The following is a 12,142-nucleotide window of genomic DNA, read 5'->3' as shown; positions in this document are numbered from 1 at the left end:
ACACATGCAGTAGTACACACATGCATTACCCACTCGAGGTCTCTGGGTTGAAACCTGTATATTTCCACAGGCAATATGAATCCTAATTATCAGAGATATTATATTTAAATATTATTCTGTTTGGTGTTTATACCTTAGGCACGTACTCACTGTGCAAAATGAAGCAACATTGACTTCTTCTCCTCCCCCCTCTTCCTTTTATGTAGTAATTACATTAGTTTGAGGCAATTACCTAAGCGCTGTGTGGAAAGACAAGTTTGCTCCCCTTTATATAACACCGTTTCTCATCTGCTAGAAATGAATGCAGATCGTTTTAAGGATCACTTAAGATATTGCCAATCAAGGCAATCAAAAAGCAAGGGGAGTTGGCAACGATGTTTGTTTCAGCAGATTGAACTGGAAGAGAGCCAGCTCTCAAACTGTTTGTTTGCATAGACTGTAATAGTTTCCTTTTCGAGAAATTGAGGCTATAAAGTAAATGGGTTGGTCCACAAATGCCCCACAAGAGACTTGCCATAACATGTTTATTGTAAGTTCCCAAAGCGTTTTTCTTTGAAAAGAATGGCTGTTATATTTTTACTTATCCTACATAACAAGAGATAGGCTGTAACCATTGATGTTGATGACCAAATATTGAGTTTGTTCATTTTTATAATAAGAGTCTGCATTCTGATTTTATATTCTGTCTTATAACTTAATTATTTTTCATTATTTTGAATTTAGATTATTGGGACTATTTTCATTTCAGATGTGAATCTCCCAAAGATTGATATTGAATTAGTTGTGATCACAAGATGGCTCTTTCTCTTTACATAAGTATGATAGCTATATAAAATCGGTGACATAAATGTTCCTGTTATATTAATGCTTTTCTTGTCTCCAGCACTTTGACAGGATGTCATCGCAGGAGGGGAATGAACCTTCTCCAAACAGAGGTCCATCGGATAGCCGTCTAAAGAGTAAGAAGCCGCCCAGCCTTGTAATAGCCATCCCTCCGCCTGAAGAGATGTCTCACGACCCTGCAAAAAAGGTAAGCTGACCAAGCTGACTAGGTGAGTTTGATGCTCTATCAACATGTGTAAATAACAACGTAAAATAGAGGAATATATAACTGTTATTTGTTAATTTGTTAATTACAGGCTCGTTAATTAACATGTAATAATTATCATGACAACATAACAAAGCACTAACAGATGAGCCTGATGTAAACATTACGGTAATATAAAACTGAGTAACAAATCACGTGAGCCAGCTACATGTTCTCCCCTGTGTGATCGTCTGGGACGTAGACGGTCTGAGGACAGAGAGCCTTGACGTTGATGTGAATGAAATGCACCGTGAGACTGTGACAGGTCTCTGCTGCACGGCTTGATGTTGGCTGTAGCGGAGAAAAACTCTTGATTTAACGCTATGTGCAGCTTACGAATGGGAGTGGTCCAGACTAACTTTCCTCATTTATTTATTATACAAGACCAACAAAGTTACGTGTCTGTCTTTTTTTTCTTTTTCTTTTTTTTCACAAAGCTCTGGTGTAGTGCCTGGGCTAAAGTATATGCGGGAGGGCACGCTGTACCTCTGATCCAGTGTATTTATAAGATTGGTCACCATGCTGAGAGGCACTGGTCGTAGTTAGTATTAGGTTAGTTTTAAAACCGAAGTGGTACCACACAGCCGACGTACTGCTCCTCTCTGACATTAAAGTTTCCATAGTGCTACGTTCTGCCCAGCTTGAGGCCAATGTACAACAGGTAGTGTGGTGTTGCTGCCTCCTCTTTTCACAGACAGCTCCAATATCACTTGCATGCCATCTAACCAGGGCATTAAGCTCAGCCTGAGCAGTTACAAATGCAATTGAATGAATTTCCCTATGGGGATTAATAAAGTACTTCGTATCATACACCGTACACCGGTGTAAACATGATTGGATGATTGGAACTCATAAACTTCACTTCACTTTTGCAGCCGCCCTAGAAAACACAGCTAGTTAGGTGTTTTTCAGAACTGCCGTTTTGATCAATTAAGAGCTCAATTAGCTTGAGATAGACTTGATACGTATGTTAAGAAAACTGAGGGTTGCTCTTACAGGAACTTAAGTTTTATTTGAAACTGCTTGAAAAACGGCTTTTGATATTGCCTAACATTCTTGTAGCAGTTCACTTAAGTTCATTTTGATTGATGGGCTGATTCTGTGGAAGGAGCTGTCATGCCTCCTAATCATTTGACTAAGCATATTTAGAGGAAGGGAAAGAAAATAAAGCAGCGCTTTTTATTTTAAGTTCAAACGGCTTCACTCATGTAATGTGGTAGCGTGGCATTCCTCTCTGACTCTGAATGTGCCATTTGCCCAGGCAGGGCGGCATTTTGGACAGCTGTCTTGCAGTTTATGGGCACAAGGCCATACATTTTCCCCCTGTGGGCCCCATACTCAGAACACAAACGATGGTTTCAGCTTCACAAAGTAGCAGGTAGACAGAGTTTAATTTAGGAGGTTGCAGTTAAACTGTAGCTAAACTGCCACTAGTGTAATAAACATGCAAATGTAGTGTGAACTCAAGCATGAACTGTAGCTACAAAACAGAAAAGAAGAGAAGCAGAGAGAGGCCCCACATTCACCCTGCACCAGTATTTCCATGTCTAGACAAATTACAACTATTAATCAAGTAATCTCTGTATTTCCTTTTTTTTTGCGGCTAGCAGTAACAGGCAAGATTATCTGTCGACACACACACTGCAGGGTGTTTTGCTCAGGAAGTGCTGTGTCACTTGATGATGCTCTCCAGATTAATGCAGGTCAAGCATTCGGCCCTGACAGACACATTTTGAGCAGGGACTGCAGTAACCATGAAATCTGGCCAAGGTTTGCCTCATCATGCACTGTAGCTATTCTGAAACAACTACATGCACATTTCAAAACCTGAGCCCTCACCGTTATACATTAACTTTACTTCATTATGTTTAAAACATTATGCACCAAAAAGTAGGTGCTATTATTGTCAGTTGCCACATTTACTGTAGAGGAGGAACTGCTGTGTGTCACAGCTGCATGTGCCACTGCATGTCATGCATACATGATACCCCACAGCATCCAACTGTTTTATGCACTGACCATTAAACCTATTGTGCACAGTTATAAGTTGTCCAGACCATTAGGCTCAGCAACTGTTGGTTAAAGTAATGGTCTCATAGGAATCACTTCATCTCACATTACAGAAAAACACTGAACAACATCCAGAAGGAGGAGCTCAGTGTCAAATGTTTTTAGTGTTGTTATTCTGGCCCTTTATATTAAACCCAGCCACCCAATAGACAGTCTTATAGATTAAAAGCGGTTCAATTGGAAATATAACATTGATTTAATTAAAGTCGGTTTTACACAGTGTGTAGGCACTATTCATGTTTTTTTGTTTTTTGTTTTACTGTAACAGCAATTAGACTTCTAAACTGAAATATTATTTCTCCTTCTCTCTTTCAGCCTCTGCGGCCGTCTCTGAAAAAAAGTGAGAGTGTTCAAGCAGCCGGTTCTGTGTCGGAGAGCGTGAGTGGAGCTGGTGATGGAGGCGGCTTGTCCAGAGACAGAAGGACAAGGTTGGGGAGACAAACATCACTCTCTCAAAGCATTCGCAGGTAAAATGGAAAGTTTGTTTATTGGTATAATCAATGATTAATTGTGCTCATGTTGCCCATAATTTGAGGTTTGGTAGTTGGACGCAAGTCTGACAGTTTTTAAATTGAAGACCAACATTGGATAAACAAATGGTCAGTGCGGTCATGACCCAAGAAAAAAAAACAGCAACCAGCAAAGCACCAAAGTTATTTTAAAAGAAGCACATGTACTCTTCGCTGCAGGTCATTCACCCTAAGGCTGAGATCGTCAACCTGCGGCTCTTCCATCCCTCTGCTGTGGCTCTGTTACTGTTTTTTCGTTGTAATGGTTATTTCCTTGGAGATTGAGGTGCTCTTGTGACAGTAAAATAAAACTTGTTTTAATACATGTTGACGATCAAAATATGCGTCATGCTCATGTCGGGTTTTTTTCACCATGAACTTCATAAAACGTAAACATTGCTTGCGCCTCATAGATGAGAGCTTGCAATCGTGAAAATCAAAGCGACGTCTTACAACCCTGATGTGGATACGCTGTGCAATGAAGTTCAGGGGCAGAAATCACATTAAACAGATGAAAGAAATAATTTAATGAGACCCTCCACTGATGTATTTGTGTTTCACATTCAGGTTGATGGTTGGCTGCTCTATGCCATGGAAATTAAGGAATGACGGCATACTGAAATAGACATTATATAAACTGGCATTATTAATGAAAGAGAATATGCTGCAGCTGACCCTACAGTGCAGGGGGAAAGGGCCCAAACAGCTCTTTTAATGCTAAAGGTTGCTGACCCCTGCCCTGAGGGATCAGTTCAGATGATATTCCCAACTTTTTTCATAACCAAAAGTGTTTTCCTTCTAATCAATAGAGGATCCATTATTGTCAGCTTCAGCAACATATCCCATGAGTCTCTCAGTTGAGCATCAAGATGAAAATTGCAGTAGGTGTACTGCTTGATGCACAGTATTAACATTCATGCAATATCTAGTAATATTTACTATTGACTGTATATTGCAGGGTTGCTTCAGTTGAACTCTGAAATGGTTTTTATACAGTTTTTATACCTCGTTTTTTATAACCCACCCCGACTATTACAGTATATATGAAAGGAGGCTTAAAAAATCACAGGACATGTCTGTTCAGTGTGTGTTTGTGTGTTTCTCTTCTATAATTCACAATCTACAGACAGGCTTCCTTCACCTTTCAAACGGGGCAAAGCTCCGTGTGAAACAGTAGGAGAAACACAACCTGATACGTCCACATTGATAGTAATGTGTGCAAAAGACGCTACTTCTGAACGCCCCCCTGAATGTACACACGCTTTAATCAAGGCGGCGACCAAATTCACTCAGGCGGCCCGCCTTGGCCTTAGGGTAAACCCTGTTACGTGATACTGAGGTCACTATCTTCTCTCCGTACTTCCAGGAATACAGCCCAATGGTTTGGCGTGGGGGAAGACTGTGAGACCAAGCAGCAGGTATGGCAGAGGAAGAGCCTGCGTCACTGCAGCCAGAGATACGGCAAGCTGAAGGCCCAGTACAGGGAGCCTGACACAGCAGCCAGCTTCGACCAGGGCCCGGACTCACCTGCCGCACACAAGCTGCCCAAGGTACTGTCAACAGAGGCACATGGTTCCAAGCACACATCCTAATCCGCCCATTTATTCACATCCGGATTGAGATTTTTTCCTATTGCGTTAATAGACTAAAATGTCGTAGCATGGAAGCAAAGAGACAGATGAGCACAGGAGACTCTGTGTTATGAGGTCTGTCCACCAAGAATTCCCATTTCTACTCAATTTCACCACCAGCCAACTAGTAATAACTCTTTTTTTGTTTTATGTTATGACACTAAGAGATGTCTCTGGAAGGATGGGAGCAGGAGGAAAACAGAAAAATGTGTCTGGCTTTAATAAAACAGAGGGTCTCGCATGAATCATGGCACTCCTCTCTGTCTACTCTCATCCAGTATTTAGTTTTTTCATCTTCTACATAACTTCCCTCCATCTGTACTTGTGATCTACTGTACAGGACCAGCGATAAAAATGTCCAGATGGTTGTTTTTCCTCTTATTGTACATGCATACTGTACTGTAGACTGCACACTGACACAGACGGCAACTTTTTCAGAGTATTGTTAACTGAGCAAGGCCTAAAGGTGATCACAGCTGAGTGAAATACTTGTTCTCTCCTGTTCATTGTAGTTCGTGTTAATCCTCTTTTTGGTAGATTGTGGATCCCCTGGCCCGAGGAAGAGCCTTCCGTTGCCCAGATGAGATGGACAGTCGCTCCCCCAGGACGCCACATGCCACCCAAGTTCCCATCACACCAGGGATTACCTCACTCAGCTCCTTCACCAGCCAGCGCTCCGGGTACAGCCGCTTCCCCAGACGCAAGAGGGAGTCCGTCGCCCGCATGAGCATTAGAGCTGCATCCAACCTGATCAGGGTGTGTGGGGGTACCAGAAAGTCTATGTGTGTGTGTGTGTGTGTGTGTGTGTGTGTTGGGATGCATGCCAGATCAGGAAGGCCAGAGAATTGTAAAGGCTCTGAGTCATGTTATTTTTCTCTGTACGGTGGGTGTGTCAGTATTTCTTTCTGCACTGCAGCCAGCGGCCACTTATTCCCATCATATCCCTTAATAACAGATAACAGATTTTTGTGGAATTTCACAGGATTTCATGGTGTGGGATGGGAATCGAATTTAGAAAACTTGAGCATAGTGATTGTGATTAACTTCACATTCCAGGGTCTAAAATATACAGCATTTAGACGCCACACAGATCCGTCATATTTTTGGTACCATAATAGGCGCAATTAGACACTCATTTCCAGTGTATAACTTGTTCACAACTTCACTCAATTTAGAAAATTGTATGTCTGTGTGTGTGTGTTCAGGGTCGTAGTGGCTTGGCAGGCTCCCAGACAGGTCGCAGTTTCCCCAGGAGGAGCTTTGCCAGGCCCAGCTGGCTGGATGAGGACACGGTGGACTCTGCGGACACGTCTGAGTCGCTCTTCTTCAGCAAGGTCAGCATCCACTTTACTCATTTTCTTTTTCGTTTCTTTCTGCCTCAACTTTGGTTGGAATTTCTTTTTCTCATCTTAAAGCGGAAGTAAGCGATCCGGTCGTTTTGGCTAATGCTGCGTTCCAGGCAGGCTTTTGAAACCGTAAGTTACGGCTTCAAGTCACGACTTACGACTTTGCAGCGTTCCAGGCAACCCACTCGTGTTTTTCCGACCTGTTTTACCTGTGAAAGTCACTATAACGGCCACTCGTAACTTCCGACCCGTGAACTCGTACCAGATCGAACTGGTACCACTTCACAGGTCGGAAAAACACGAGTTATGGGCTGCCTTGAACGCACCATAACCGCCCTCGTCCCTACGTCACCACATTCAGGCGCATCCCTTGGCTGCACCAGACTGGCTCTGGCTGCACACACAGCCCTTCATGCCATTCTCTCTCCTCATTGGATAAAACTTGTAGAATACGAGAAAAGTTTTCTCCTCAGCTCAGAGCAGAGGGACTGAGAGACCCGTGTTTCGGTTCAAACACTCTATGTAAGTGATTGCTGTCGGAAGATATAACTATTTAAGACTTATATTAACACAAAAATATCGCTTACTTCTGCTTTAACTTCCTTCCTCTTTAAGGTCAGCAGGAACACTCCACACCACTTCATTTCGCTACCAGTGCTTATAGAGTGCCGAAGCGAAAGCAGGAAGTAACGGCCCCATGGGTCCTCAATTCGAAAAAAGTCTCCATAGAAATGAACGGGAGTCCAAGATTTATTTCGTGATCCGTTTGAATTGTGCCATGACAAAAAAATATGTCCTCTACCTGTTTAAAACATCACGTTTCATGCCGAGAAATCAGCAGTTTGTTGTAAAATAAAATTCCGAAGAATCCGTAACCAGAAAGACTACAAGTGGCGTAGGTGACGTCACACACCAAATGCCGCCCTTTCCCGTGTCAGTTGGTGACGTATTTTTTGTGGGACACAGATCTGTAGTCCGCAGAGCGTCGTCACACAAAATACATTCTTCTGTTGCCGTTTTACGATAAACTGCTGATTTCTCGGCATGAAACGTGATGTTTTAAACAGGTAGAGGACATATTTTTTTGTCATGGCACAATTCAAACGGATCACGAAATAAATCTTGGACTCCCGTTCATTTCTCTGGAGCCTTTTTTCGAATTGAGGACCCATGGGGCCGTTACTTCCTGCTTCCGCCTCGGCACTCTATTATCTACGTCTTTTATCAGCCTCATTTCTTTCCCAGCTACTTTCTTTTCTTGCTATCTCTCCTACCTTCCTTCCTTGTCTTTGAACGTTTACAGCATGTTGAACAACAGCTGCACTATCTGTACTTGGCATACATGTTCACCTCTTACTTTCACCCCAATTAGCAACCACCATGATCAGTTCTCATGCCATAAAATTCTCAGTTTCATGCGTCTAAACGCGTTCTCTAGGCTTTGTCTTAGTTCTTTGTTTCATCCTGACTTTTAGTGTGACCACTTGATCAGTGGCTGTGTGAAAGCCTGTAAAATCTGAATATTAAAAACTGCAAACTGGACATGAGAGGTCATGAATGTTTATTTAGAAAATAATTTAAAAATAACAATGTTTTGACATGTACTCCTTGGAAGCTGCTCTGTGTTTTTCTCTCACTGATGTCTGCCGCAACCAAAACAGGAACTCAACATATAAACATGGCCTGGTCATTAACTAACGCTCTCCCCTTTTTTCTTGTTGCACTCCCTCTTCCTCTGTGACCTCTGCTGTTTAGGTCGACGCCCATGATGAACTGTACTCGATGGCTGATGATGTGTTTGAATCTCCTCCCATGTCAGCAGCTTTCGCTCCCTGCGAACAGCCTGACCAGAAGTTCCCAAGCCTGTGAGTAAATGCACAACCATGGACAATGCTTTAAAGATGGAGAGCATTTTCTCGAGAAAGATACTGAGCTTTGTGGTAATGTACTACCAGGTGAACCACCAAGGCATCCCAGTTCTCAGAAATGTAATCAAGCCTTGTGTCCCTCTCAAAGCTATGTTCTATATACATAGCAGGGCCTTTTTTTATCAACACTCTTAATTGCATAAGCATCAGAGATTTTACATCTGACAGGTGTTAGTGAAAGTCACTGAAAGTCTTCTTCTTTTTCATTTCTCTTTCCACCAACCTGTCTTCCTCCTAACTCCAGTAAAGACGTGTCTCGGACGCCCAAGACGCCAACAGCATTGCCTGAAAAGATCCATCCTCGTCGGGGCCGTCGTATCGCCTCCCAAGTTAAGCACTTTGCATTTGACAAACATAAGCGCCAGTACGGCATGGGCGTTGTGGGGAAGTGGCTGAACCGGCACTACAGACGCAGCCTCAGCAGCAACGTGCAGAAGCAGCTGGACGACTTTCACAGCCACAGGTGGGCAATGAACAGATACTAATGTGTGCACTGACAAAAAATGAAACTTGAACCTCTGTCTGTGAGAAACAAACCACTGAAATCACCTGTTTCATTTTTTAGTTTTGTTCTATTGGCAGTTTGACCAGTAAAAGCATTAAGAAGACTTTTAGACAGATCTGAGTGTTTCCATTCTTCTCCCCTGTAAGGTGACGTTTGACTGATTTACAGTGAATTTTGTTTTTTTGTTTTTTTCAGGCCCTACTTCACTTACTGGATCACATTTGTACATATAGTAATCACATTGCTGGCCTGTTGCACTTATGGTTTTGCCCCTGTGGGGTTCGCGCAACATTCAACGTCTGAACTGGTGAGTGATGCTCCGAGTCTATCCTCACAAAATCACTTTTTCTTGATAAATATCTTCATCTTCAGTTTTTGTGTTTTACAGTATTACTCTCTGGTGTCAGAATTGTTGGTTAAAGGCTTTTGAAAATGAAACTACAAGTACAAACTACAGAGAAATATTATTTCAGTGTACTTGTATCTGCTCAGTCGATACAAGGTTGAAAGTAAAATACTAGAAATGTGATGAAACATTTCTTTTCATTCTACATAAACACTTTGCATAAAACAAAAAGATGAATTTAAAAGAGAAAAAAGTATTTATTGTATGGATTATTCTTTACTTAGAAAACACTCAAATGATTAAATATTCAGATTATGTCCACTCAGCAGTTACATTGCCAACTCTCTCCCCCTGTCGCCCTCTACAGGTGCTAAAGAACAAAGGCATTTATGAGAGTGTCAAGTATATCCAACAGGAGAACTTCTGGATTGGCCCCAGCTCAGTGAGTCCCTTGTTTCAGTTCAGTTGAGATGTTTTGTCATGCTGTATGTTTTTTACTCCCCACCTGGCTGGACACACATTGGATGTTTGTGAACGTCTCACTGTCACATATAAATAACAGTTACCATTTCTCTACTTTTTCACAATATAATGGATGTGGCATTACCTTTGTTATTTACTTTACTTCCTGCCATGTTCAGTACACCGAAAGGAATAGATTTTTTTTTCCTGTTTAGGTTGCAAATGTGTGTATTTTCACACTGATTTCCTACCTCTCCATAGGAGGACCTAATCCACCTGGGTGCCAAGTTTTCACCTTGCATCCGCCAGGACTCACAGATAGTGAGTCTGATCCAAAGGGCCAAAGACCTGGAGAGAGAGTCTGGATGCTGCGTTCAGAATGACAACTCTGGATGTGTGCAGACCCTCAGCACCGGCTGCTCTGTATGTTGTCTATCATGCACTTTCATGCTTATTACATTAGCTCATCAGTGTAAAAAGACAGTGTGGCTGTTTTTTTAATTGTTTGTTGAAATTGCAATCATATCTTGTCAAGTAACATTTCTTAAAGGGATAGTTCAACATTTTGGCAAATTGGCCCATTGCCATAATCCCTATAGTTTTAAGAGTAGGTTCGTTACCTTTAATTGTCGGTGCAAGCTGTTTTTAGAACGGCGGAGCAGAGACGGACCAGAGACAGAGTTGTTTTCGAGGCAAATGCAGAGACTGCTTGCCGAAAAGTGATTATGGCAATTGTCCAATTTGCCAAAATGTTGAACTATCCCCTTAAAACTTTAGTTGATGTCTGTATATTTTTTGATAGTGTACAAAATGCTCAATCCGGAAGCGCTTTTAATTCCATGTGGTCCTATAAAATAAATTCTGAAACTGATTATAATGTAATTGTGCAAACAGGAGACGCTGGCCACGTTTATTAAATGGAACAATGAGAACACGGACATCCCCAGATCCTCTGGTTCTGTTTGTCACCAGGATCCCAGGTGAGGATATGTACAGTGTGAGATTACAGTGCCGCATGACATGCAGAACACTTCTAAGAAACAATAAAAACAAGTAAATATTTTCAAACCTTCCCATTTCCTCCCGTGTTGCATGTTGTGACCAGAGTGTGTGAAGAGCCTGCCTCCGCCGAGCCCCATACGTGGCCAGATGACATCACCCAGTGGCCGGTGAGGAGACATTGCTGCTACTTAAGCTGCTACACCAGCATCCGCTTCTTTATCAGATCCTCTCAAAATGTGAAGTATCATCACGTATCATCCTGCGTCTGTGCTGTCGCTCATTACGTGCCTTTCTCCAGGTGTGTACATATCCCAGGAAGTGGAACCAAACAGGGTACAGACACATGGACTGTAATATCAAGGGACGGCCATGCTGCATAGGAACCAAGGGCAGGTGAGACACAGTTTTGCTGTTTGTTTACTGGATTCAAGGCCTGCAGGTGTCATCTTTATCTTTTCATTTACTGGGGCGGTGCGTGGTGCAGTGGTTAGAGCGGCCGCCCCATGTAGAGGCTATAGTCCTCAACGCAGGCGTCCCCGGTTCGAATCCTGCGTCGGGCAGACCTTTCCTGCATGTCATTCCCCGTCTCTCTGCCTCCCCCTTTCCTGTCTATCTCACTGTGCTATCAAATAAAGGCAAAAAGGCCAAAAAATATACTTAAAAAAAAATCTTTTCATTTACTACAATTGGAAAATCATCCGGAGAAAATTATAGTTACGCTTTTTGTTTGTCCTCCTGTAGATGTGAGATCGCCACCAGAGAGTACTGCACTTTCATGCACGGTTACTTCCATGAAGATGCCACACTCTGCTCACAGGTAGCATGTGTGCATATGTTTTGTGTATATACTGTATGTCTGTGTGTTTGAAAATGTCTGACCCCATGTACCGCACTTTTGCAGGTCCACTGTCTGGATGACGTGTGTGGGTTGTTGCCCTTCCTCAACCCTGATGTTCCAGATCAGTTTTATCGTCTCTGGCTCTCTCTCTTCCTCCATGCTGGGTATAAATTGCACCACTCACAAACATCCTTACACAAAGACTGAACTTCTATTTCAAATTTATATGAGGCTTTCAATGTTATTTATTGATTTTCTTGTATATGTTTGCTTTGTTTGCGTCACATTGAAACTCATATTGCCATTATATTAGCCATTAACAAGCCATTTCTGTTGACTCAGCCATTCAAATATAGCTGTAGCCACTGCTGTAGTAATACTTAATAACTTCTAAATAGCACTTGGAGAATGCTTTATA

At 42.3% G+C, this 12,142-nt stretch overlaps 1 protein-coding gene across 1 annotated transcript in view; it reads left to right on the top strand.

Annotated features, from left to right (window-relative positions):
- Positions 1-12,142, top strand: part of LOC310989735 (inactive rhomboid protein 2-like) — a 29,710-nt gene that overhangs the window by 9,946 nt on the left and 7,622 nt on the right. The window contains exons 3-17 of the mRNA XM_083976882.1: positions 884-1,030; positions 3,473-3,624; positions 5,033-5,216; positions 5,835-6,053; positions 6,503-6,631; positions 8,399-8,508; positions 8,816-9,034; positions 9,272-9,383; positions 9,790-9,864; positions 10,146-10,307; positions 10,779-10,864; positions 10,990-11,053; positions 11,185-11,279; positions 11,628-11,703; positions 11,788-11,888. Of these exons, the coding sequence (XP_083833008.1) occupies positions 896-1,030; positions 3,473-3,624; positions 5,033-5,216; positions 5,835-6,053; positions 6,503-6,631; positions 8,399-8,508; positions 8,816-9,034; positions 9,272-9,383; positions 9,790-9,864; positions 10,146-10,307; positions 10,779-10,864; positions 10,990-11,053; positions 11,185-11,279; positions 11,628-11,703; positions 11,788-11,888 (1,919 nt within the window). The 5' untranslated portion in view covers positions 884-895. The remainder of the gene's footprint in view (positions 1-883; positions 1,031-3,472; positions 3,625-5,032; positions 5,217-5,834; positions 6,054-6,502; positions 6,632-8,398; positions 8,509-8,815; positions 9,035-9,271; positions 9,384-9,789; positions 9,865-10,145; positions 10,308-10,778; positions 10,865-10,989; positions 11,054-11,184; positions 11,280-11,627; positions 11,704-11,787; positions 11,889-12,142) is intronic.

Source organism: Trachurus trachurus (genome assembly GCF_905171665.1).
Source record: "Trachurus trachurus genome assembly, chromosome: 1".
NCBI lineage: Eukaryota > Metazoa > Chordata > Actinopteri > Carangiformes > Carangidae > Trachurus > Trachurus trachurus.
The sequence above is the reverse complement of the archived record's forward strand: the minus strand, read 5'-3'. Positions and strand labels throughout refer to the sequence as shown.